The sequence below is a fragment of the Symphalangus syndactylus genome, chromosome 3 (assembly GCF_028878055.3).
Source record: "Symphalangus syndactylus isolate Jambi chromosome 3, NHGRI_mSymSyn1-v2.1_pri, whole genome shotgun sequence".
Taxonomy (NCBI): domain Eukaryota; kingdom Metazoa; phylum Chordata; class Mammalia; order Primates; family Hylobatidae; genus Symphalangus; species Symphalangus syndactylus.
This window is the reverse complement of record NC_072425.2, coordinates 11,709,902-11,737,100: the sequence shown is the minus strand read 5'-3', so window position 1 is coordinate 11,737,100 and position 27,199 is coordinate 11,709,902. Positions and strand designations below refer to the sequence as shown.

At 54.6% G+C, this 27,199-nt stretch overlaps 1 protein-coding gene across 3 annotated transcripts in view; it reads left to right on the top strand.

Annotated features, from left to right (window-relative positions):
- GFI1B (growth factor independent 1B transcriptional repressor) overlaps positions 1-11,027 on the top strand; it is a 52,425-nt gene extending 41,398 nt beyond the window's left edge. For 2 of the 3 annotated variants that reach the window (XM_063635742.1, XM_055270596.1), the window contains exons 2-6: positions 5,998-6,117; positions 6,621-6,758; positions 7,592-7,863; positions 9,138-9,303; positions 10,212-11,027. In XM_063635742.1, coding sequence (XP_063491812.1) covers positions 6,018-6,117; positions 6,621-6,758; positions 7,592-7,863; positions 9,138-9,303; positions 10,212-10,390 — 855 coding nt within the window. In that variant the 5' untranslated portion in view covers positions 5,998-6,017 and the 3' untranslated portion in view covers positions 10,391-11,027. Of the gene's footprint in view, positions 1-5,997; positions 6,118-6,620; positions 6,759-7,591; positions 7,864-8,456; positions 8,595-9,071; positions 9,304-10,211 lie in introns of all 3 variants that reach the window. The other variant, XM_055270594.2, reaches the window with a different exon arrangement.
- Positions 11,028-27,199: the final 16,172 nt, after the last annotated feature.

Below are 27,199 nucleotides of genomic sequence, written 5' to 3'. Positions count from 1 at the left end.
CACCCACAGAACTGTTTCATCTCGTAAAGCTGAAACTTCATACCTATCACACAGTCACTTCCATTCCCTTCCCCTCACCTCTGGCAACCTCTATCTATTTCTGTCTCTATGAAATTGCCTATTTTAGGGACTCATATGAGGAATCACACAGTATTTGTCCTTTTGTGACTGGCTTATTTCACTTAGCATAAATCCTTCAGGTTCATCCATGTTGTAGCATGCACCAGCATTTCCTTCCTTTTTAAGGCCGAATAATGTTCAATCGTATGTCTAGACCACATTTTGTTTGTTTGTTTGTTTGAGACAGAGTCTCTGGCTCAAGGCTGGAGTGCCATGGTGCGATCTTGGCTCACTGCAAACCCTGCCTCCCGGGTTCAAGAGATTCTCCTGCCTCAGCCTCCTGGGTAGCTGGGATTACAGGCACCCACCACCATGCCTGGCTGATTTTTTGTATTTTTAGTAGAGGCGGGGTTTCGCCATTTTGGCCCGGCTGGTCTTGGAGCTCCTGACCTCGGGTGATCTGCCCACCTCAGCCTCCCAAAGTGCTGGGATTACAGGTGTGAGCCACTAAATCTGGCCACAGACCACATGTTGTTTGGACATTCATCTGCCATGAACACCTGGGTTGCTTCCACCTTTTGCCTATTGTGAATAGTGCTGCTATAAACATGACTATGCAAATATCTCTTTGAGGCTCCCCTTCCAGTGATTTTGGGTCTATACCCAGAAGTAGATTCACTCACTTTTGACATTGCATTCTCTGAGCTTTGGAGGAGACATTTGAGAACTCCTTCTAAATTTCGAATAAAAATAATGATTTAGACCAGCCTGGGCAACATGGCAAAACCCCGTCCCTACAAAAAAATACAAAAATTAGCCAAGTGTGGTGGTGCATGCCTGTAGTCCCAGCTACTCGAGAAGCTGAGATGGAAGGATCGCTTGGGCCTGGGAGGTGGAGGTTACAGTGGGCCAAGATCAAACCACTGCACTCCAGCCCAGGTGACAGAGTGAGACCCTGTCTCAAAATAATAATAATTATGATGGTGGTGATGATGATTACTTTCCGCTGGGGCCCCAGGCCTGACCCTGACCTGGGCTCGTTTTCCCCCGACTCCTCACGGACAAGTCTTGTTTTCCCCTTGAATCTTTTTTTCTTTTGACAGAGTCTCACTCTGTCACCCAGGCTGGAGTGCAGTGGCACCATCTGGGCTCACCGCAACCTCTGCCTTCTGGGTTCAAGTGATTCTCCAGCCTCAGCCTCCCGAGTAGCTGGGATTACAGGTGCCCACCACCACACCCAGCTAAGTTTTGTATTTTTTGTAGAGACGGGGTTTCCCCATGCTGGCCAGGCTGGTCTTGAACTCCTGACTTCAGGTGATCCACCTGCCTTGGCCTCCCAAAGTGCTGGGATTACAGGCGTGAGCCACCATGCCCGGCCTCCCTTGAGTCTTTAAACATAAAGGAAGTCAAAACGGTTCTCTGTAGCTGACCCTGAGAACCAGCTGAGTCTTACCCAACCCTCCCAAAAGGGGAACCCGAGTGACAAGTCTTTTAGTCAAGGTGGTTCAATCTCTCACTGAAGGTCAACGAGTTCTACATGGGATTTTAGAGCAAAAGGGAAGTTTAGAAATCTCTTAGCCCAACCGTCCCTTTTAAGAGATAGGAAAACCAAGCCCCAGGTTGGTGGCAGATGCGGTCACAAGCTCCAGGACCCCAAATCAGACTCAACTCCTTGGGCAACAAAGGGGCCTCATTACAGGGACATCACAGGCCTGTTGACCCAAGTCCAACTGGAAGTTAGGGTGCTGGCTCCTGCCAGGGTGCAGGGTCGCCTGTCTTCAAGAAGCACTGACTGAGATTCTGACTCAGGGTCGGGGGGACCCTATCAGGATCAGGGTTATGGAGTGATGTTAACAGTGGGCCTCTTTCCGCAGTTCCGATACCATCAAGGCCTCTGTTTTATGAAGAAATCCTGAGCTGCTTTCATAATCTCTGCTCTTAGCTCTTTCTCAGAACGGAGTTCGTGTGAATCAAAACCAAGTGGTTGTTAATTAACTACAGTATAGGTGATTGGTTCCTGTTTTTTCTTAAAAAAAAAAAAACTCTCCTAACGGGCCAAAAGGAAGTTCGCCAGGTGCATTTGGCCCCTCTGTGAGCCGGAGGGCTTGGCCGTGGCGTTGGCTGTGTCACTGTCACTTGCCAAGCTCAGGGGAGAGCACACTGCGGGGAGGCGAGAAAGGGGGTGTGGGGCTCAGGGGAGATCACTGGAATAAGCACGAGAATCACCTTCCTGAAGCTGGAGAACCCCAGAGGCCTGCCCCACCTTGCCCTGTGCCTAAGTGAAAGGTGCTTGGCCAGGGCTCATGAGCGCTAGAAAGTGTCCTTGTTGTGGGACCCGGGGTTAGAGTCAGTTGACCTGAGGTCTCCTTGGGCCCTGAAGCCCAGGGGAAGACCAATGCTTCCTGAAGGGAAGTCTGTCCCTGGCCTGGCCCCACCAAGACTCTTCAGGAGCCATGTGGGTCTTTTAGGAGCCTGGAAAAGACTTGAGGGTCAGAGGGTTTGATTTTTTTCCCTTCTTTTTTTTTTTTTTTTTTTTTTTTTTGAGACGGAGTCTGGCTCTGTCACCCAGGGTGAAGTGCAGTGGTGGTGCGATCTCGGCTCACTGCAACCTCTGCCTCCCGGGTTCAAGCGATTCTCCTGCCTCAGCCTCCTGAGTAGCTGGGACTATAGGCACGCGCCACCATGCCTGGCTAATTTTTGTATTTTTAGTAGAGACGAGGTTTCACTGTGCTGGCCAGGCTGGTCTCGAAATCCTGACTTCGTGATCTGCCCGCCTCGGCCTCCCAAAGTGTTGTGATTACAGGTGTGAGCCACTGCACCGGCCTGATTTTTCTCCCCTCTTGCCCCAGCACCCCACATTTCCCTCTGTGCTGCAGGTGGTGTTCCCCGGGTGCTGTGAGGACCTCTGACAGTGCTGGGTGGCACAGTGGCTTGAGAGTAAAATCCTAACAGGCCAGGAGCCCTGGGTCTGAGTCACTTTCCTCTCTACACCTCAGTTTTCCCACCTGCAACCTGGGAAGACACTGCTTGACACAGTCACATGAGGGAGCTTCAAACTGCTGTTTTCTTCCTTAGCACATCGGCTCCACTCCCTCTGCAGAGAGAAGACAGTGCCGGGCACTGCCCAGCACTTGGTACCCAGTCTGCACCGAGTAACTGACCACCTCCTGGGCTGAAAGTCAACAGCATGGAGGCCTGGGGCCAGACAGACCCTAGTCCTTCCCTGCCCACTCTGCCCCAGGGTCCTGAGCCCTCCAGGCCTCAGCTCCTCCTTTATAAAATGGGACAGCAGCGGGACTCAGCATCTGGATTAAGCATCAGCATTAAAGGTGTAATAAACAAGGCAGGCTAAGCAGCCCCCTGCCAGAAGGTTTGACCAGGGCCTCTTCTATCGCAGAAACCTCAGCGAGTACCTTTGGTTCTAGTTGCTTTCCTCATAAATATTATGCGTAAAAAAGATCATCTTTTGATATTTTGATAGGCAAACCATGACCCTCACAGGCCCCCTCAAAACAAAGTACAAGGGGAACCCCGCACCCCAGCCCTCTTCCTGCTCACCGGGTCCCCTCCTTTCTCCCTAGGGTCTGGCCTCCCCATGGACTTTCTTGAAGCAAAGAAGAATTAGAAGCGGGAAGGAAGGGGGGTGTGGGGAGCCCTGGTGAGGGAGGGGGAGGAGGCAAGAGGAGGAAGACATGTCCCTGGGAGATAAGGCCGTGGGCTGCCCTCGGCCCGAGCCTGCATTCAGAGAGCCGAGAATCTGACCGCGGGAAGGGACCCCAGAGGCCTTCAAGGTCCTTTCTACTAATTTTAGAACTCAGAGAGTACAGGGCCTTGAGCGCAGCCCTGGCTTCCGGGGGGGCTGCTGCAGTCCTCGGCACAGGGCTCACCCCGTCCTTTGAATGCACCTGCAGTGGGCTGGGTGCTGGGATGCGGGGGAGCACATGCTGAGCACCTCCCGCACTCGCTCCTGATGGATAAAGGTCCTTTCTCGCTCCCCACAATCCCATGGGGTTGGATTGGGATCCCCATTTAGCAGATATGGACACTGAGGCTCAGTGATGAGCCTTACAGCAGGCAGGGGCTGGGCCTGAGCTTGGCCCCCTGTGCAGAGCCCCCAGTCCAAACTCTTGATGCCCCCAGGCTCTGGGCCGGGGGAAGCAGGCCTGGGCACAGTCGGGACCCTCTTCTGCCTGGCTCTGTGTCATCCCCTTGGGGAAGGGGTGAGTCCCTGGCCCTTTTCCAAGCTGCATTCTCTAATCTCCCACCTCCCACCCTGCTCCTGGGCCAAGGCCTTATCTCCCAGGCCCTCACTGCTGTTCTGAAGCAGCTGTGATCCCTTTCCCGCCTTCTCTGGACCCTATCACCCCTGCAGCCTGGCATGGCGGCTGGCCCAAGGGGTGGGGGATGGGACTCCTCTGAGGCCTCAGGCATGGGCCTGGTGTTGGCCTGGGTGCAGCATGGGGGCAGAAAGGATAGAGGACCACCAGAAGATGCTCTCCAGAGTCCCCGGGGGAGCCTCACAGGCTGAGTGCAGGGATGTGAACCATTCTGGGGACCAGGCGGGGCTCTCAGCTCCAGAGGGCTCGGCAGGGGAAGCCAGGAGTCCTGGGGTGGTCAAGTTGGTCCACCCTTGTCACTCCCTGACTCTGCCAGGGATGGTCCCTTGACTGACGTGGTCCTTGGTTTCTTCCCCAACTCCCTGACTGGTGGGGTCAGTAGTGACGCTGGGCTGCCCACGGAAGCTAGGGGATGTCCGCCTCTTCCCCTGTGTCCATGAAACCTCGGGCCTCCAGGTGCAGTGGAGTGGGGGGTCCTCTCAGGTCTTGAGTCCCCCCACCCCACTACTCAGAGAGAGAAAGCCCCTGTCTCTCTAGGGAACAGACTCTGGGCCAGGGCTGTGGACAAGGCGCAGCCGTGCTCTGGCGGCAGTGGCTTTCGGCTTGCAGGAGCACGTGGATTGGCAATGTCCCCTCGTTTGCTGCAGCTTCTCTGCCAGAGCCCCCTGTGATAGACACTGAGCACCTGTGATGCACCTGTCAGCACTGCAAGCCTGGACATCCCCCCTTACAGCAAAGGGAATAGGCCCAGAGAGGTTAAGTGTCTGTCCCAAATTGGACAGCAAGTGAGCTGAGATTCTAACCCATGAACCGCTGATTCCAAAACCTAAGCTCAGACCACCTGTTTCTATGGCCTCTGAAGGTGAATCTCACTGGTACCCAAATGTAGCTTTCTAGAATTGGGGTCCACCGTGTGTCACAGAGGGAGACCCCAGCCCCTGCCTTTCCTTTTCTGCTCCATTGCAGCCCAGATCATGCCAATGGGAGCAGGCTCGTCTGAGCGTTTTCTGGGGGTGACGCATTCATTTCCTGGTGAAGGAGCAGTGGAGGAAGTTAGGATCTGTAGCTGCCGTAACAAAATAGCATAAACAGGTGGCTTAAAAACAACAGAAATTTATTCTTTCACGGTTCTGGGATCTAGAAATCCAAAATCGAGGTGTCCGCAAAGTGGGTTCTTTCTGCAGACTCCAGGGGAGAGGGTTTCATGCCCATCTCCGAGTTCTGGCGGCTGTTGGCACTGCCTGGCATTCTCTGGCTGATAGAAGCATCACTCTCTGCTCTGTTGTCATCACATGGTGTTCTCCCTGGGTGTCTGTGTCTCTGGGTCCAAATTTCCATCTTCTTATAAGGATACTAGTCATCTTGGATTGAGGGCCCATCCTAACCCGGAATAACCTCATCATAACTTGATTACATCTGCAAAAACACCCTATTGCTAATAAGGTCACATTCACAGGTTCTGGATGGACATGAACTTTGGGGGCCACTGTTCCAGTGGCCTCCAGTATAGCTGGTGCTTGATCTCAGAAGGAGGTTCTGAGATACGGAGGAGTATTATTCTCTTGTCCTTCCTAACCGCTCCCATCCCTCCCCCTTGCAGGTGTGGGGTGCACACTGAAAATGCCACGCTCCTTCCTGGTGAAGAGCAAGAAGGCTCACACCTACCACCAGCCCCGTGTGCAGGAGGATGAACCGCTCTGGCCTCCTGCCCTTACCCCGGGTGAGTCAGAGCCCAGGCTGGCGCCTGCTGCACCCACGGAGGGCTCTCTGCTCTGCTTGATGAGGGTGCAGCAGCGTCCCTCCTGCAGCAGCCTCTTCCTCCAAGTCTGGAAGCAGGAGTGCAGTAAATGTGGGTTGCAGATGAAAGGAGTAGACGAATGAGTGATGCCCTCATCCCTTCTGCCCTGCTGGGGAGACGAGAGTGTCGGGTTGGAGCCAGTACTCAGTTACTGGCATGTGGGGCCTTCAGTGGAGGCCCAGTCTAGGGCTGGAGTTGGGTTGCTCAGAAAAACGGACTGGTCCAAAGTCTTCCCAGGGTCTCCTTCTGGCCTATTCTCACTGTCCCCTGCTGTGGGCAGAGCCCGGGAGTGTGAGCCGCCAGAAGCAGCGGCAAGTGGCTGTCTCTCTGGGCCTCCTCCTCCTAGGACGGGCATGCCCTGCTTGCTCCCTCTGGGCTTCCCAGAAACTGTGACTATTGATGCTGATGGTCCTATCTCCCCACAGTGCCCAGAGACCAGGCCCCGAGCAACGGCCCTGTCCTCAGCACCCTATTTCCAAACCAGTGCCTGGACTGGACCAACCTCAAACGAGAGCCGGAGCTGGAGCAGGACCAGAACTTGGCCAGGATGGTCCCGGCACCAGGTACTCTGCTGTGACCCACTGTCATTCCCCAGGGAGTGCCAAGGGGAGGAAGGATGAAGGGACTCTTGCAGCAGGGCCCCTTGGGGCCCTGGAGTCAGGAAGGACCCACGAAGTCACTGGATGCAGCCTGGGCTCTGTGGCTTCTGCTTGGGCCTCCCAGACAGGGAGCTGATTCCCGGATGTGGGCTAAGTGGGGGAAGAGGCCAGAAGCAGCAGCTGGGCCGGTCCATGCAGGGAGTGAGGTGGGCACTGTGGAGTGAGGCGGGCACTGTGGAGTGAGGTGGGCACTGTGGAGTGAGGTGGGCACTGTGGAGTGAGGCTGGGGGAGTTTCCGGGCTGGAAACGCTGAGGAGCCACAGTGAGGACACACACATCCCTGGCAGTAAGTATTTGGGTTGACACCCTGAAACCGTCCACATGAGGTGATGAAGGTGGTGGTGGGTGGTAGAGGATGGTGGGAAGTGGGTGCCCTGTGTTTATTTTATTTCATTTTATTTTTTGAGACAGGGTGTCACTCTGTTGCCCAGGCTGGAGTGCAGTGGTGCGATCTCAGCTCACTGCAACCTCCGCCTCCCGGGTTCAAGCGATTCTCCTGCCTCAGCCTCCCTAGTAGCTGGGATTATAGGCATGAGCCACCACGCTTGGCTAATTTTTGTATTTTTTGGTAGAGACAGAGTTTCATCATGTTGGTCCGGCCGATCTCGAACTCCTGACCTCAAGTGATCCACTTGCCTCGGCCTCCCCAAGTGCTGGAATTGCAGGCATGAGCCACCCACCGTGCCCAGCCCCCTGTGTTTAAATGAGTAACCAGGCCTGTGTCCCTATCTCCACAGAGGGCCCCATTGTGCTGTCCCGACCCCAGGATGGGGACTCTCCACTGTCCGACTCACCCCCATTCTACAAGCCCAGCTTCTCCTGGGACACCTTGGCCTCAACCTATGGCCACAGCTACCGGCAGGCCCCCTCCACCATGCAGTCAGCCTTCCTGGAGCACTCCGTCAGCCTGTACGGCAGTCCTCTGGTGCCCAGCACTGAGCCTGCCTTGGACTTCAGCCTCCGCTACTCCCCGGGCATGGATGCGTACCACTGTGTGAAGTGCAACAAGGTGGGCAGCGGGGGGTGTGGTGGGCACCTGGGCCCTCCTCTCTGCACTTCCTCTCAACGCACTGGCAGCTCTGGGCATTCCCTGTGCTGTCAATGTTGGGGCTCTGGTGGGATTAAGGATTCAAAACGTTCATCCTCATCACCATTCATTGAGCTCTGACCACGTGTCTGGCCCTGTGCTAAGCAATTGACAGGCATGAATGCCAGGGGTCAGATGAAAGGTTAAGGTTCAGAGAGGTTAAGTCACTTTTCCAGGATCAGACAGCAAGTAGATATTAGAACCAGCATTCAAACTCAGCTTTGGCCAACTCCCAGGTCTTAACCACTGGGCTATTCAGCCTCTAGATGAGGCAAGGAGGGGGCTCCAGATCCCCTCTCTCACATCCAACTTTGTAGAAGGGAGACTGAGCCACAGAGAGGCAAACGGACCTCCCGGGGACACACAGCAAGCAAGCAGCCCAACTGGCAATCCAGTGCCCCTTCCTCTGTGTACTCAGCCTTGGCCAGAGCTGGGCAGGGAAGAGACCATGGGACCCCAGGCCTGTCCCTGTCACTGCAGCCCCCAGTGGCCTCACACACTGCCCCTGCTCCCAGGTCTTCTCCACCCCTCACGGGCTCGAAGTGCATGTGCGACGCTCCCATAGTGGGACCCGGCCCTTCGCCTGTGACATCTGCGGCAAAACCTTCGGCCACGCTGTGAGCCTGGAGCAGCACACGCACGTCCACTCCCAGGTGGGCACCTGGCCCAGCACAGGACTCCCAGCCCCACTCCTTCTCTGTGCTTCCCCAGGGAGCCTGGGGGCTGCGGCTGGGTCCCTCCTCCTGCCCCTGGGGGTGACACAGATTGGGAGGGGTCCCCTAGTACCCACCTCCTTGGGTCTGGGTCTCCAACACCTGCCCTTAACAGACTTCAGACTCTTAACTAAACCACTGCGCAGACCACAACCATCCCTGCCTCAAGGAACTCACTCTGGGTTAATGGTCATGAAATGTGAACCCCTAAAAAACCTCTGAGATCAGTCAGTCCATCAGTCAATCAACGAACATTTATTGAGGTTTATTTTGAGCGGGATACCGTGAAGATTACAAGGAAAAATCCCACAGGAGACCGATGAGGCTCCAAGCCCCAGTTTCACCTCAGAGGCAGAGATGAGGGGTCCCCCGGTCCTGCCCCTCCAGGCCGCCCCAACGGAGTGTCCTGTTCCGCAGGGGATCCCGGCCGGGTCCAGTCCTGAGCCTGCGCCTGACCCCCCGGGGCCTCATTTCCTCCGGCAGGAGCGCAGCTTCGGGTGCCGCATGTGCGGCAAGGCCTTCAAGCGCTCTTCCACGCTGTCCACCCACCTGCTCATCCACTCAAACACGCGGCCCTACCCCTGCCAGTTCTGCGGCAAGCGCTTCCACCAGAAGTCGGACATGAAGAAGCACACCTACATCCACACGGGTGAGTGAGTCTCACCTGCCTGTGCCCCCTGGGCAGAGCACCCCTACCTTTCCCTGAGAGATGCGTCAGAGGCCCTCAGCGTGACGCTGGGGGTGGGGTCTAGTTACAAAGTCAAAGGCCACCGCTGATGGAGGGCTGGGCGCCTGTGCTACTTAAGTGCACTTAATGCATGGAAAAAATACAGGGAGGAAACAGCAAAATCTCAACACTGGTGATCTCATGGCAGACGTGAGACTAGCAGGCGAATTGCTCATTCATTTGTTCACTCATTCGCTCACTCACTTGCTCATTCATTTGTTCACTCATTTGCTCATTTATTCACACATTCACTCACTCATTTGCTCATTCATTTGTTCATTCATTCATTTGCTCATTCATTTGTTCACTCATTCACTCATTTGCTCATTTATTCACACATTCGCTCACTCATTTGCTCATTCATTTGTTCATTTATTCATTTGCTCATTCATTTGTTCACTCATTCACTCATTTGCTCATTTATTCACACATTCGCTCACTCATTTGCTCATTCATTTGTTCACTCATTCATTTGCTTATTCATTCATACACTCATTCATTCATTCACTTGCTCATTCATTCCCTCCTTGCTATTAGCTGAACGCCTCTTTTGTGCCAGGTATACCAGGCTTGGAGATGTATTGATAAACAAGATGACTCGGCAGCTGCCCCTAACCACCCTGTAATCCAGTAGGGGTGGGAGGAGGGTCCAAGTTGTATCTTCGCTTCTCTCTCTTTTCTAATTATTTTCTAAAGTGAATGTGAGTCGGCCATGAGAGAAAACATAGGCAGGTATTGGAAAATGAACCCGGGGGCGGGGAAGGGGAGCGGCAGGCCTGGTGGGGAGGCCCTGACCCCGCCCTTGCTGTGCTGCGCTGCCCTCCCTGCAGGTGAGAAGCCTCACAAGTGCCAGGTGTGCGGAAAGGCCTTCAGCCAGAGTTCCAACCTCATCACCCACAGCCGCAAGCACACAGGCTTCAAGCCCTTCAGCTGTGAGCTGTGCACCAAAGGCTTCCAGCGCAAGGTGGACCTGCGGCGGCACCGCGAGAGCCAGCACAATCTCAAGTGAGGCTGCGCCAGCTCCCAGCTCCTGGCCAGCCTGCCCTGCGGTCCTGTCACCTGGAGGCCAGCCTCACATGCCCAAATCTCCAGTCTCCTGGAGGTGGGACTGGACAGGAGTCTTCCAGCTTGTTTTGAGACTCATGAAATTGCTGTGTGACCTTGGGCAAGTCACTTTCCCTCTCTGGATCAACATTTCTTCTGCTGCCAAGTGTGGGAGCCTGGCTGGGTCTTTCTGAGCACACGTTGTTTCCAGGTGTGCTCAGGTGCCTTCCTCTAGCAGAGCACAGAAAGCTAGAATACCCCCAGAGAGACAGGGATGCCAAGAGTAGACCAGAGCTGGGACCCACAGACAGACCCTCCACCTGCCTGCTGCCCACTGAGCTGGGACCTGGTCACCTTGGATTTTAGCGGGCCTCTTTCTGGCTGTAACAGGCAGAGTCGCAGCTGCCTCCCACCCCAGTCAGAGGCCTGGCACCCCCTCTGCTTCGGCCAGATGTGCTGGCTGACCCCGACTTCCGACCAGCACTCAGCTGGCCACTGGGGATTCCAGCTCTACAACCAGGCCATGAGGCTGGAGAAACTGGCAGTTATTGCTGTCAAAAGCCTGTTCTCCCATTTGCTGTCAATAAAATTAAAGATACAGATTTGCTGCCATGTGACTAGCATTTATTAAGTGCCTATGAGGTCCAGGGTACTGCACGAGGCTTTGGGGAGTGACGGTGGGAGGCTTGAGGAGCAGAGAAAGCCATGGAGGTGCTCATAGGCAAGTTGTGGAGACCTGTCCTCGGCCCCCACGTGCACAGACCTGCTGACGAGCCGGTAGCAAGCAGAAGGGACCCATGCGACAAGACCACAGGGGTGGGCAAGGCTAGTGCAGCTGGGGCGGTATCCGTTTCCTGTGGCTGCTGTGACAAATGACCACAAACTTAGTGGCTTAAAACAACACACATTTATTCTCTTAAATTCTAGAGGCCAGAAACTCAAAATGAGTCTCACGGGGCTAACAACAAGGTGTTAGCAGGACTGAATTCCCACAGGAGGCTCCCAGGAGAGTCTGTTTTCCTGTCTCTTTCACCTTCCCAAGGCCGTCTGTACCTCTGATCTTGGCCCCTTCCTCTGCCTTCAAAGCGCATCACTCGGACCTCTGCTTCTGCCTCCATCTCTGTCTTCTGCCTTCGACCTTCTTGCCTCTCTCTTATAAAGACCCTTCTGATTACACTGAGCTCAGGTATAAATCATTCCATCTCACGATCCTGAACGTAATCACCGTGATTGGCTGAATAATGGCCCCAAGGATGATATTTACATCCTAACCCTGGAAGCTATGAGTGTGACGCTATAGGGTAAAAGGGACTTTGCAGGTGTGATGAAGCCAAGCCTGGTGCTGCAGCTGTCTAGCTGTGTGACTTCAGGTGAGTTCCTGAACCTCTCTGGGGCTCAGCTTCCTCCTCTGTAAAATGGTAAACACAGCAGTCCCTTCCACCGCTTCGCTGAGACCATTCGTACAAAGCGGCACGCGGGGCCAGCCCAGCACGTAGTAAGTGCTGCCGAGTTGGGAACATTCCTTTCTGAAGTCCTGTCCATCCTGTAAGGCCCACTTAGCCATCTCCTCCATGAAGATGGCCTCCCTCGGTCATCCAGCCAGAAGGTCTTCTCTCTCCTCTGATACCGAGCAACTCGGTCTCTTTGCTTACAGCTTAGGAGCCATTGAATGTGGAATGCAGTTATGTGTGGATAACTTCAGGAGGTCTTCCGTCTGAACTCCAGCCGCACCCCACCCCCCATCCCACACCAACCCTGTGCCTGGCCCACAGCCATGGACACCTCTGAATGAACTTGCAGGTACCGAGCTAAGCCAAGGGTTTCCACACATTGTCTCTAACCCACATGACCTTCTGCAATGGAATGCCATTCTCCCATTTTACAGATGGGGCAACTGAGGCCCAGAGAGGTCAGCCATAAAAAAAAAAAAAACAAAAACATAGATATGGGCCAGGCACTCACACCTGTAATCCCAGCACTTTGGGAGGCTGAGGTGGGCAGATCACTTGAGGTCAGGAGTTCGAGACCAGCCTGGCCAACATGGTGAAACCCTGTCTCTACTAAAAATACAAAAATTAGCTGGGCATAGTGGCGTGTGCCTGTAATCCCAGCTACACAAACAAACAAACAATAAACATAGATAGTAGGGCTTACCCTTTCCAAGTGTGCTCAGGTGCCTTCCTCTAGCAGAGCACGGAAAGCTAGAATACCCCCAGGGAGACAGGGATGCCAAGAGTAGACCAGAGCTGGGACCCACAGAGAGACCCTCTTTCCTAGAGAAAAAAGGATTCTTTCCAAAGAAATGCTGCTGTCGTCCGATGGTTTCTGTGTAGAGTGTGATTTAGCCTTGGGTTCATGAACTGACTTGTTTAATGTGTATTTGATCACATGCCAACTTATGAGGCTCAACTTGTCATGAAATGGCAAATGTCCCATACAAACGCCCAGTTCCCATCCATTGTGGGCAGCTCAAACCTGGGTCAAACTAGAAGCTGTTCACATGGATTGTCAGGGGAGTGAATGACAAGTCCTCAGACTCATGTTTGTGGCTGCAGAGAGGCCCACAGAGCCGGCTGGACATGCCGCAGACCCGTTCTGGTGCTCCCCAGGCATGTGCCGCAAGCCTCCGGGGGGTTCATTTGCTTTAGATGGAGTACAGATCACATTGCTCAAATAACTGGGAGGAACTCTGGGTTAACGTTCAGTCTACTGCAACTGCTTCTTAGAGCCTGTGATGTGTAATACGCATGTGTCCGTCCCCAAGGGCAGGATTTGGGTGTTCAGTGTTTCCCTAAGTTTAATTTGGGAACCAGAGAGGGAGAGGGAGAGGTTGGCCTACTTGCCCAAAAGTCACACAGCAGGGAAAGGCAGGGCTGGGATCAGAAACTGATTCCGAGTTGAGGCTATCTTTTTGGAGCCTATGTACTTTCCCTCCCACTGAGACCCAAAAGTGTTTCTTCCACGTCTCTTCTCTGGTGTGCAAGGGGCTTGGGCCCCCAAGAGGAATGGGACTCTCACCCACCCCCAGGCTCTGCATTTGGCTAGGCAGAACCCTGACATCCATTTCCTGCCAGAGGCTCTTCCTGTTTCCTTTAGCCAGAATTCCTCTAAGCAAACCTGTCAGGTGTGCGGGGTGGGCTCGGGGCTGGGGATTTGCATGGGAGGGTGGTCTAGCCTCCCCAGCAAGCTCCCTGTGGGTGTCCTGTCTTGAAATCCAGCTCTTGAAATCAGGAGAAGAGGGACCCTGGTGGCCAGAGCACCAGAGCGAGCAAAGCCTTAGAAACCACCTGTTCCCATCTCTCCTCCTGTCCAGGAGGACAGAGAAGCCCAGAGAGGGGAAGGGCCTTGCCCACAGCCACACTTCTGGGGCCAGGCCTGGAATGGGCTCCTGACTCATCTCTTATGCACACATGCACACACACGGATTGGGAGCTGCTTTGCATACTCCCTGTTTGCTAAACAAAACCAAACCAGTATCAGGATTTCAGCCACTTCTGCAGCAGGGCGGGGCAAGGCGGAGGAGCTGAGCTGTGAGGGGAAGCCAGACAATGTTCCTTCTTCGTCGACTGAGGTTTGGTGAGATCGAGATTAAGCTTGTCGGGCTCCTCCAGTGAGTGGGTGTGTGGGGTGGCGCCAGCAGGAGGCCACAGCAGCCTCAGAGCAGCGGGGGCTGGAACCCCATTTGCATATAGCAAAGAAAGAGGGCAGGTAGTAGGGAAGCCCGTGACACCTGCTTCCAGGGGAAGATTCTGCACTGGCTGGGAAGGCTTGGCTTGGGCTTCCTGGCCCTGCTGAGGCAGTGGATTGGGGCTTGGGGGTTGCTCTGAGCCAGAGGGCGGTGCTGCTGACCCTTCCTCATGCCTGAGAAGCTGCTGCAGGCTGGCCTCATGTGCAGAGCTGGGAGCCCCCAGGAGAAGGCAGCCTTGGAGAAGACTTGGATGGGCCCCAGTGGGAGCAGAGTTCCCTGGATGCATCTGCATCTCCTTCTGGATGCAGAGGCTATGCCCATGACACCGGGGTGGGGAGGTGGCCCAGGAGGTGCTGTGGGGCACCACCCACCTGCAGTCTGTGATTTCAGAGAAGTTCAAGCTCCCCCACCAATTCTCCACTTCCTGTCGGCTCCCTGCAGCCGACTACCTGGCTTGCAATTCCTGCCACCGGCGTTGCAATGTGACCTGGAAAGCACTGTCCAGCCCTGTGGAGACTGTCCATGGCTTCCATGTGCCACACAAGGAAACAGAGGCCCAGAGAGAAGAGGTGCTAGCCCAAGGTCACATTGCCATTAACAACAAAGTACGACAGAACCCAGGTTTTCCAGCCCCAGTCTAGTGGCCTTCCCAGCAGGGCCTCTGGGTTGCATGACTCCAGGGTGCCGCATGTGCATAGAATATGGTGCAAGTGGTGTTGGTGGGGTGGGTGGCTGGGAGGGGTGGAAGGGTTCCTTAGACTGTGGCACTGACCCCCTGCTTCCAAAGGTTGGATGGGGACTTGTGAGACCTCAGGATGCTGCTGGTGACATGACCTGGAATATCAGTTTACTCGATGGTAATTAACAAAACCAATATTTTAATATCAAAACTAACCAGCCACATTAGGGAGTGGAATGCAACATCTGAATTAATTTTCAGATAAAATGTCCTGTTCGTGGTGACAGCTTCAGGCTACACTGCAGGCCCTGCACCCTGCATTCCCTCTGGATTCAGAAGCCCCTCTTCCAAGCAGGCCACATCCCACAGGGCAACCAGGCCCAGGGCCAGGGCCTCCTGAGGGACAGACTGAGAGGTGCCCAGTGAGCCCGCCATGGAAATCACTGATAAGGATGGAAATGCATCTCCCAGGGTGAACCTGGAGATTTGTGCGTGTGTGCACTCACACACGTGTGTTGGCCCCAGCCTGTCTCTATCTGCCCATGGCTGGAGTGAGCTGGCCTAGAAGCAGGGGTGGACAGACCAAGGTAAGGAGGCAGGGACCGGGCACTGGGGCTCTAGGGAAGTGGAAGTAAACAGGGTTCTGTATGATCCAGAAGATCAGGACCTGTCCTGAAGGTTCCCTGGAGATCAGACCTCCCCCACCCCATCGCCTAGAGAACTGAGCCCCAGCCCCAGCTGCTCGCCATGACCTAGCCTTCAGGGCTGACCCTAGTCCCCTGATTTCGAACCCCTCTCTGCAATCCCTGCCCTGTGGGGGCTCCCACTCAGTGTGGCGTGGGTGAAGTCTGTTCCACGGGAAGGAGCCGAGAACATAGAAGAATCTGGGCTGGCCAGAAGTGAGAAGGAAGCAGGAAGGGGTGCAGGAAGTGGGCAGAGCATGGCACACGCTGTGCATCAGGGAAGACGGAAGACCCCCAGGAGTTCTTAAAGGCATTGCAGCCATTGACTTATGGGCCCGAAGCCCCGAGGGAACTGATATGACATGGGCTGAGCTTTAGAAGGAAGACCCAGATGGGTGTGCAGTGTGGCCTGAGGGCACAGAGCAGGGGCACTGGCTGGAGGCCAGTCTTGTCAGTATCAGGAGCGACAGCAGCTCCAGCCTCAGCGTCAGCCTGGCCTGCGCTTTCCCTGCTCCCCTGTTGAGGCTGCTCAGGGAGGGGAGGGTGGCCCAGCCCTGGATGGAGGGTGGGACCCAGAACAGTGAGGCCCCACCCCACCCTGCCTCCTGGGGTCACTGGACAAGCAGCAGGGCCCTTCTTGCTATTCCCAAATGTTCTTAAGAGAACTCTCAATGCTGTTTCCCACCCTCGAGCCTTTGCCCCTGGTGTTCCCTCTGCCTGAAATGCCCTCTTCTTGTTCTAAACCCTCTCAGCCTTAAGTCAAGTTCATAAGAAAAGCTTTTGAAATGTGATCTCCCATGACCCTCCATGCCACTCCTAGGAATGTATCTTCAAGAAATAGATATGGGATGGGCACAGTGGCTTACAACTATCATCACAGCACTTTGCAAAGCCCAAGTGGGAGGATTGCTTAAGCCCAGGAGTTCCAGACCAGCCTGGGCAACATAGCCAGATCCCTTCTCCACCAAAAAAAAAAAAGTGGCCAAGCACGGTGGCTCACACCTTCAATCCCAGCACTTTGGGAGGCCGAAGCGGGTGGATGATGAAGTCAGGAGTTCGAGACCAGGCTGGCCAACATGGTGAAACCCCGTCTCTACTAAAAATACACACACAAAAAAATTAGCTGGGTGTGGTGGCGGGCGCCTGTAATCCCAGCTACTCAGGAGGCTGAGGCAGGAGAATTTCTTGAACCCGAGAGGCGGACCCGAGAAGCGGAGGTTGCAGTGAGCCGTGATCATGCCACTGCACTCCAGCCTGAGTGACAGAGCAAGACTCCGTCTCAAAAAAAAAAGTTGAGAAGTAATTACTGATGGGAATGTAGATTCAGCTGCAAGAGCATCTTTGCAGCCTGTTTATAATGGCAAAAAAAAAAAAAAAAAAAATCAGAACCATCCTAATGCCCATGGGAGGAGGCTGGCCAAGCCGTTGGTGCAACAGATGACCACATGGCAAGGAAGAGGAGCAAGCGTGCTTTAGAAGGCCTGACCGGGGGAGGAGTTTATCAGGCTGATGTGGAGCGAAGAATGCACGTGGCATGCTAGTGTGCAGGTTCTGTAAGCCTCTGTCTGTGTATGCTTAGTAAAACACAGCTGAAGAAAGTCCACAAAACCATTGATGGCAGTTATTTCTGGGGGCTGGAACAGAGGTTAAATTTCACTCTCAGTGCCACCTTTAAAAGAGACTTGTGGCCGGGCACGGTGGCTCATGCCTGTAATCCCAGTGCTTTGGGAGGCCAAGGTGGGTGGATCACTTGAGGTCAGGAGTTTGAGACCAGCCTGGCCAACATGGTGAAATCTCATCTCTACTAAAGATACAAAAATTTGGCCGGATGCAGCAGCTCACGCCTGTATTCCCAGCACTTAGGGAGGCCGAGGTGGGCGGATCACGAGGTCAGGAGATCGAGACCATCCTGGCTAACACAGTGAAGCCCCATCTCTACTAAAAATACAAAAAATTAGCCGGGCATGGTGGTGGGCGCCTGTAGTCCCAGCTACTCGGGAGGCTGAGGCAGGAGAATGGTGTGAACCTGGGAGGCGGAGCTTGCAGTGAGCCAAGATTGCACCACTGCACTCTAGCCTGGGCAACAGAGCAAGACTCTGTCTCAAAAAAAAAAATTTGACGGGCTCCTGTAATCCCAGCTACTCGGGAGGCTGAGGCATGAGAATTGCTTGAACCCCAGAGGTAGAGGTTGCAGTGAGCAGAGATTGCGCCACTGCACTCCAGCCTGGGCAACAGAGCAAGACTCCATCTCGAATTTTTTTTTTTTTAAAGAGACTTGCATTTGTTGCAGATTTTTGGTAACTAAAAAATAGAAGAGAAAATAATTTTGCAGAATAAATGTATTGACAAAGGAAGCTATTGATATCTTAAGTGAAAATGAGGTTTAAAAAAATCAGTATTGGCCAGGCGCGGTGGCTCACGCTTGTAATCCCAGCACTTTGGGAGGCCAAGGCGGGCGGATGACGAGGTCAGGAGATCGAGACCACGGTGAAACCCCGTCTCTACTAAAAATACAAAAAATTAGCCAGGCGTGGTGGCGGGCGCCTGTAGTCCCAGCTACTCTGAGAGGCTGAGGCAGGAGAATGGCGTGAACCCGGGAGGCGGAGCTTGCAGTGAGCCGAGATCGCGTCACTGCACTCCAGCCTGGGCGACAGAGCGAGACTCCATCTAAAAAAAAAAAAAAAATCAGTATACAACCCATGATTCCATGTTGTTAATTACACACACACACACACACACACCCACACACACACACAAAAGGAAGGAAGTGTGCAAGGATAAACGGCAGTGTCTTTTTTCTTCTTTTTTAGTGTGTATGTTTTATTTTTCTGTATTGGGCGTGCATGATAACATTATCACTGGCATGACAAAATAGACTCTGTCTGCTGAAATATAATTTCCCGGCCTTGAAGTTTGTGTCTCTGTCCCCTCCCTCAAAGCTGCAGGTCCCTTCAGGCCCCTGTAGTGCAGTGCACACCCTTGCAGGCAGGTGCCTTTTTACTTTACAAGTGCTGGCTGTCTCGCCCCCACCCCGCTACTCTGTGAGCCACCTCCTGGCAGATGCTGGGTCCTATCCTTTGGGGCCAGGGCCTACTAGGTCCCCATAAGTTTAGGATGGGTATGCAACCACCTGACTCCTTCTTAGCAGCTGGGGCAGGGCTTCTAAGGTAGGAAGAGTGAGAGCCTGGCTTGGGAACAGTGGAGTGGACACTGGACCTGTGACTTCTCACAGGGTCCCCAGCTCTTCCCCTGGTCTGGGTCAGGGGCTGTCCCGGACCACCTCCATGGGTGTCTAGCTGGAGTTGGGCCTGGCCCGGAGACAGGCAGGACCCAGGGTTCCCGGGGGATGGGGGCTGCAGGGATGCTACAGTGCTGCAGGAGGGAAATCTGAGGCAGGACATGTTCCGACCCGGCATGCTCAGGTTTGGCCTGATAAGTTTATCGCACGGTGCCGGCTGCCAACCGTCGGTGTGGAGTAGAACCACGGGCCAAGCAGGAGGGCACTCCTCAGCCGATAGCGCCTTCCAAGTGTTATCAGGGGCCTGGTGGCCCAGAGAGCGGGAGAAAGGGACCAGAGGAGGGAGAGAGAGAGAGAGTGAGAGAGAGAGAGACAGAGACAGAGAGAGAGAGAGAGAGACTTCCAACCACTTCATTCAAAGGACGAGCTGGGGAGGAAGAGGCCTCTGAGGTTCCTCAGGGGTCCTTGACATCCCAGCCTTGAGCCACTGCAGCGGGGAATCAGCCCCGGGCAGGCACAGGCTAAAGACCCCAACAAACCCAGGCACAGCCTTCCAGACCACCAAACCGTGCTGCCGCTACTCAGCTCTTCCGCAAGACCTAGAGAAAAAACTCCCTTTCCTGGAAGGTCTTGGGGCTCCAGGATACACGTGGAAAGCCCTGGGAGAAGGAAGGCCAGGCTGCCGGGGGCTGCTCCTTTAATTACTTGAACCCCATTCCTTCCCACCCCAGCCCTTTTCCTCCCTAACCCCAAGCCCCAAGGCCTCGGGTGAGAGTCAGGCTCAGGTTGTCTTTTCTGAGTCCCTCTGGGGTGTCCAGCCTGGCACTTGTCTCCATCCAGGAAGGCACAGCTTTCCAACATTACATCCCTCCTCATGATTGGGGAAACTGAGTCTGAGAGTGAGCAGAAGAGCAGGCAGTGGGGCAAGGACCCAGGAGACCAGAAGTAAGAAGAGCAGGAGGAGAAGGGAAAGCTGGGAGGCCACACGCCCACCCTGAGGTCTGGAGGTCCTACAAGTGCTTCGTGATCTGCAAGGAAAAGTCGCACATGAGGCGATGCCTCCCAGCCCTAAGCGCAGCCACAGGGCAGCCTGGTCCTCAGCCGTGCACAGCCACCTGGCGGGGGGAGGCAGGCGCCAGCATCCACAGGGTTATCTTTGGGGGGTGGATTTTTAAGTCCTTTTGTTTGTTTGTTTTTGTTTTGTTTTGTTGAGATGGAGTCTCACTCTGTCACCCAGGCTGGAGTGCAATGGCGTGATCTTGGCTCACTGCAGCCTGCACCTCCTGGGTTCAAGCGATTCTCCTGCCTCAGCCTCCCTGAGTAGCTGGGATTACAGGTGCCCACTGCCATGCCCGGCTAATTTTTGTACTTTTAGTAGAGATGGGGTTTCACCATGTTGGTCAGGCTGGTCTCAAACTCCTAACCTCAAGTGATCCACCTGCCTCGGCCTCCCAAGGTGCTGGGATTGCAGATACGAGCCACCGCACCCGCCTAAGTCCCTTTTATATACGTATGTACAGTTTTCCGTGGTTTCTATAACAACGATGTTTTGGGGGAGGGTGTGGGGAAAGAAAGGTGATGTGTTCATTTGTTTTAAGAGGCAGAGAAGGAAAAGGCATTCCTACCAAGGCTCTCTGGCCTGGTGGGAACGGTCCCAGCCCAGGATCAGTCTGTAGGTACCCACCTCTGCCAGCCTGGGGTGCAAGCAGGGGTCCATGTCAGTGTCTGCAGAGCCAACAGTGTGTCCCCTGGAGTCATGTATGAGAGACTGCACCCAGGACCCTCACAGAGGCACAAAGACCACCCTGACAGGTCAGAAATCTTTCATTCATCAACTCCTATATCTAGCAAGTGCCTGCCACAGGTGGTGAGGATCAGGCTGAGGGGAAAACAGAAAAAATCCCTGCCCTCTTGGAGCTCAGCGGGGATGCAGAGAATAAATAAAGCCAGGAGAAACAGAATGCAGAGGAGCCAGGCGTGGTGGCTCACGCCTGTAATCCCTGCACTTGGGAGGCAGAAGGGGGCGGATCACCTGAGGTCAGGAGTTCGAGACCAGCCTGACCAACATGGTGAAAACCCATATCTATTAAAAATACAAAGATGAGGCCAGGTGCGGTGGCTCACGCTTGTAATCCCAGCACTTTGGGAGGCCGAGGCAGGTGGATCACCTGAGGTCGGGAGTTCGAGACCAGCCTGGCCAACATGGAGAAACCCTGTCTCTACTAAAAATATAAAATTAGCCAGGCGTGGTGGTACATGCCTGTAATCCCAGCCACTCGGGAGGCTGAGGCAGGAGAATCACTTGAACCCAGGAGGCAGAGGTTGCGGTGAGCCGAGATCGTGCCATTGCACCAGCCTGGGCAACAAGAGCAAAACTCCGTCTCAAAAAAAAAAAAAAAAAAATAGCCAGGCGTGGTGGCCGGTGCCTGTAATTCCAGCTACTTCAGAGGCTGAGGCAGGAGAATCACTTGAACCTGTGAGGCAGAGGTTGCAGCGAGCTGAGATCGTGCCACTGCCATCCAGCCTGGGCGATAGAGTGAGACTCTGTCTCAAAAAAAAAAAAAAAGAAGTGTGTGGGGGTGTTGATGACGTGGAGATCACCAAGTTAGATGGGCGGCCAGAGAGACCTCATTAAGAAGCACTGAGTTTCCTCCCACAAGAGAGGGGGTTGTGGAAGCACAGCCTTGGATGGAGTCAGGAGACCGAGGGATGTCACTCTGCTCGGCTGGGTGGCTTTGGTCAGACACTGCCCTCTGGGCCTCAGTTTCTTTTTCTTTTCTTTTCTTTCTTTCTTTAAAATTTTTTCTTTGTTTGTTTGTTGAGAGAGGGTCTTCCTCTGTCACCCAGGCTGGAGTGCAGGGGCATGATCACAGCTCACTGCAGCCTCAACCTCCTGGGCTCAAGTGATCCTCCCACCTCAGCCTCCCGAGTAGCTGGGAGTATAGTCACGTGCCACCATAACCAGCCAATTTTTGTATTAGACGGGGTTCAGCCGTGTTGCCAGCCTGGGCTCATACTCCTGGGCTCAAGCAATCCGCCCACCTCAGCCTCTCAAAGTGCTGGGATTACAGGTGTGAGCCACTGCGCTCAGCCAGTTTCTTTCTCTTTTTTTTTTTGTGCAGACAAGGTCTCACTGTGTTGCCCAGACTTGTCTTGAACTCCTGGCTTCAAGCCATCCTGCTGCCTTGGCTTCCGGAATAGCTGGGACCACAGGTACTCACCACCACTCCAGGCTAATTTTGTACTTTTTGTAGTGATGAGGTCTCACTCTGTCGCCTAGTTAGTCCTGGCTTCAAATGATCCTCCTGCCTCGGCCTCCTGTAGACACCACTTGACTCCCAACCTCTGCTCTTTCTGTCCCCTCTACCCAAGTGGCTCTTTTCCTCCTACCGCTTTGCTCAGCTCTCTCCTAACTGTCCTGGGCCCAGCTCAAGCCTCACCTCCTCCGGATGCCTTCCCAGGCAGTTCTCTTCCCTCTGACACGTTTGTGGCACGATCACAGCACTTTTCCGTGAACGCTGTGAATGGCTCACGGTGCGGGGTAGGCACACAATAAATGTAGTTGTTGTTTCATTGCCAAAAGCTCTGACCTTGGAGCCCAGGTTCTGGGCTGGACCTGCAGGGCCCCAGGTCCTCCCAGTCTGGGGTTGGGGAGCAGGTGGGCCCCCCCATGCTGTGATGAGCTGAATCCTGCTGCACTCCTCGGCTGTCGCTGCTGACAGCTGGAGCTGCAGACGCCAGGCTGAAGCCCAGAGCTATTTCTGCCAAGGGTGACTTGGAACTTCCTCCCGGATCTCTTAAAAATAGAGGGGTTATCGTGGCCGTCAGGCCCCTTCCTCTACATGGGGAACTCGAACATGATTTCTGGGGAAGGCCTAAGCCCCAGGCCTCTCTCAGCCCAGCAAGGACTTATCTCTGAGCTCAGCTGGGCAGCAGGAAGGGAGCGAAGCGACCACCGTGGGCAGCTCTTCCTGCCCCAGGAGCCCCTTTTGGGAGCAGCAAGGGATGTGGCCACTGACTCAGGGGTGTCAATCACCCCTCTTCCCCGGAGCTGCGGTTGCCCACCGGACTCTGAGGGGAATCAGAAATCAGTCGGGTAGAGAGCATCCTGGGGAAGCCTCAGGCACCGTCTGGCCTGGCCTTTCTGCTCCAAGCCCTCCCGCTGCACCCGGCACGACCCCATCTCTGCACACTACCATGAGATCACTGGTGGACAGCTGTCTCTACTGTGTGGCCAGCCCCAGCAGAGGCTGAGGGTCGGGCACCTGGAGGTCAGGTTGAGGTCTACCCCTCCCAGCTGCTGGGTCCTCTCTGCAACAGAGGGCATTCCTGGAGGCCAGCCCAGCTCCTCTGGGGATTTCTTCCCACTTTGCAGACCCCAGACTCAGTGCCAATAGGAGACCACTTCTCGCAGGGTACAAAGTCTGTTCGACAAGTATTTGCTGGGCGTCCACTCTGGGCAGGGCCCTGGCAAGACCCAGGAGAGGAGACGCTCTGGGGGGTCTGGAGGCCCAAGGGGGTCACTAAGCCCAGCCCTGGGGGTAAGAGAAGTCTTATGAGGGAAGCCAGCATTTGCAAGACAAAAAGAATTTGATCTGTTGGAAGTGCAGAAGGCCGCCCCAAGCCAAGAAAACAGCAGGGCGCAAAGCCCTGGGGGAGACAAGAGGCCTCCCCTGCCCCCAGCTCTTGCCCAACCTGTGAGGGACCAGTGCTCTCGCCAGCGCCTTCTCAGGGCCTCAGGAGGCCAGTGTGCAAAGCAAGGGTGACCTAGTGGGGTCCTGGGGGCTATCCTGTTGGGGCTTGGCAGCCAGCCACATGCATCTTTGGTCATTGCCACGATCACGGTCCCTGCCTTCCCGTCCCTGCTGGCTCGTAGGATGCCTACGGGGCTTGCCTGGCACCCCTGGCCCTCCTCTGCACTCCTCAGGAAGGAAGGTTCAGGATCCCTGAGCTCAGCCTCCCCAGGGCAGCTCTTCAGAAGCCTGCAATCTTAGCTGGAAACCGTCACGGTTAAGGGTTTCCTCCCGGCGGCTCCCCAGCGCCCCTCAGCCCGGCCTGAGACTTATCACTGCCCCCCAGCTGGTGCCTCCCTCCTCCTCCAGCCACCTCACCCCGGGTGATTCAGCAAATCTTCCCTCCGTGGGGGGAAAAACAAGAGTGAAAAATCACAATGTCAGATTACAAAGCCCTAACTGTAGGGCAGGCCCCTGGCAGGGAGATAAGGGTCTCATTCCCCACCCTCAAAGCCTCTCTGGCAGATAAACCTCCTAGAGCAGTATGGGCTGCACTGCTGCAGGTGTGGGTGGGGAGGCCTGGCCTCACAGAAGTCTGGTCAGGGGACACAGGGCCCCGCCAGGAGCTGAGGGCCCACAGCTCGGCCACTGTGCAGAGCTGACCAAAGAGGAAGTGCCACGGCCAGCATTGATGTTGCCATCCCAACGACGGCCTTGGAGGGAAAAAGAGAAGGTCATGGCCTTCTCAGAAAGTTCAATGATAGGATGCCCCACAAATGCCCTCCACCCTGGGGTGTCCCTCTGCCAGCTCAGCTTGTAAACCATGATCCCCTGCAGGACTGCAGCCCAGCTGTGTTGCAGAAGTAAAGGTGTCTGCCCCCATGAAGCCAGCCCAGAGGAGGGAGGAGCTGGGATGCCATTCCTGGGAGGGGGGCCTCCTCTGGGGAGGCCTGGGTGGACTTGAAGGCAGCTCAGCCTCATCTGCCCTAGAGACCTTGCCAGGAGAAATCCTGGGTCTCCAGGCCAGGAGATCTGCTAGGCTGGGAGACCTGCCCTGGGAGCCACTTGTCAGCAGGGGACCCTGTGATCGTGGGGATGAGGCTGGGGCTAGGAGCGGGGGCGGTCACTAGGCTTCCTCTACTGGTGGAGAGAATAAAATGATGGATTTGAAGCTGAACTCTGTGCTGGGCCCTGGTGCTCTAAGCAAGTCATTTCTCTACTTTTTAGCCCCGTACGCCGTCTGTAAAGTGAGATAAGAAAACCCACCCGCGGGGCTGTCCTGGGGAGTCTGGGTGCATGCCAGGCAGGAGTGGCACAGGTCCTGCTCTCTGTTTCCCAGGGTTGGGGACCAGCATCTGGCTGGAACAGGGGTGGCTTTGGGACAAGTGCCTGCACAGCTCTCGGTGTCCAGGGCCAAGGGTCCAGGTGCCCAGCATTCTAAAGACTCTCCTTTGTCTGGGGAAGCTCTTTGAGGTCATTTCCCACAACACCATGTGATGGCTGCAGTAGGCTAGGGAAAGGAGGGTGTGCACCAGGCACATCAACCTTCTAGAGTAGTGTGGGTTGCACGGCTGCAGGCATGAGTGGGGGCGGCCCGGTGTCACGAAAGTCCGATCAGGGGACATATGGTCCTGCCAGGAGCTGAGGGCCCAGAGCTCGGCCACCGTGCAGAGAACTGGGCGAAGAGGAAGCGCCGCAGCCAGTGGACTTGGTTCCAAGGGCCCTCGGTATATTGAAATCCTCCGAGCAGGCCTGGAGCTCCTCAAACCTCTCGCCTTGCTTTGAGGAAGTCCCTCTCTTCCCCTGGGCCTTGGTTTCCTCAGCTGCAAAAGGAAGAGAGCTGGTCAAGACGACGTCTGCAGTCCCTTCACTATAGAATTCTGCAAAATACAAACTGCTCAGTGGGTGTGTAGTTGGCCCAAGGTACTCCACCAAAGAGGTACCAAAAGCTGGTGGGCTTCAAAGCAGCATCGTCCCCAGCAGCCAACAGGTGGGCACCACAAGTGTCCATCCACAGATGATGGATAAACAAAATGTGGCCTGTCCATGCTAGGAAATATGACTCAGCCATCAAAGGGAATGGAGCTCTGACACATGCCACATGTGGACCTTGAGGATGTCATGCTGAGTGAAACAGGTCAGTCACAAAAGGACAAGCACAGGATGATTCCACTTATATGAGGTCCCTAGAGTAGTCAAATTCATCGAAAATAGAATGGTGGCTGGCAGGATCTGAGGGAGGGGAATGGGGAGTTAGTGTCTAATGGGTACAGAGCTTCAGTTTGGGAAAAGTTCTGGTGATGGCTGGTGGTGATGATTGCACAACAATGTGAATGTACCCAATGCCACTGAACTGTACACTTAGAAATAGTTAAGAAGGGAAAATTTATCAAGTATATTTTAGTAACCCCCCCGCCCCCACCAAAAAAAAAACAAGCCAGTGTGCACAGTAGTCTCTGCTGAATGAAGACTTGAAAACCAGAGCCCAGCCCTAAACAGTCCAGGCAGAGAAACAGAGCAGGTAATGCCCCCTCAACTGACGGCAGGCAGGCCAGGGAGCCCTGCTCTGGGCTGGAGCAGGGAGGCACCTTCAGGGTTGTGGGAGATCTGCAGGGAGAGCCACTTCTCCCTAGGGGTGGGTGTCTGAGCAACAGCACCAGAATCCCAGCGACTTTCTCTCCTTCCTCCTCCCAGACTGGCTTTGCCTGCCTCTGAGGCTCTGGGAATGCTGTTTCCTCCACTTGGAAGGCAGTTTCCTAACTTCACCAATTCTTTATCTTCGTCATCCCAAACCCAACCCACATGCACCCCACAAGAAAGCCTCCCCTTGCCAGTTATAGACTCTCAAATCCCCCCAAAAATTCTGCCCTCTGATGTTGATCATAATTGTCATGAGATAGCTATTTGTGTCATTGTGTGACACGTTCTATGAGATTCTCCATTGCTTCCCCAGTACTCATTAAGGAAATACTTTTTGTCTGATGGATAGATGGATGGTTGGGTGAGTGGATGGATGGATGAATGATGGATGGATGGATGAACAGATGGGTAGATGGATGGACGGATGGATGGTTGGATGGACGGATGGATGGTTGGATGGATGGTGGATGTGTGGATGGATGGATGGATGAACAGATGGGTGGATGGACGGTTGGATGGACAGATGGATGGATGGATGGATGGATGGATTGTTGAATGGACAGATGGATGGACGGATGGACAGACGGATGGATGGATGGATGGGTGGATGGATGGATGGGTGGATGGATGGATGGATGGTGGGTGGGTGGATGGATGGTGGATGGGTGGATGGATGGACAATGGGTGGATGGATAGGCAAGGAAACTGAGGGGTCTACCCACCCAAAGGGGCCAATGCATGGAGTGCCTAGGCCTGGATAACAGGGTGCAAGTGTACGTGTGAATGGGTGCTTGTGAGTCTTTTGCCTAGAACCATGAATTACAGTTCAGGACCACTCTAAGTCCTACCTGACATTGTGTGGACTGTGGACCTGTCTGAGAATGGCTTCCTGGATCTAGAGCTTTGGCTGAAGGACAGCACTCACCATCTCCTGGGAGGACGAGCTCTCAATCTGATCTGATCTGATTGGCTTGGAGGACCCATCCCAGATGGCACCATCCATCTGTGCCTAGCACTTGCTGTGACCTGGGCTGGCACTAGCTGAGCACTTCCCATAGAATAGCAGGAGCTACTTTTCCCTGTTTTACAGACATAGAAACTGAGACACGCACT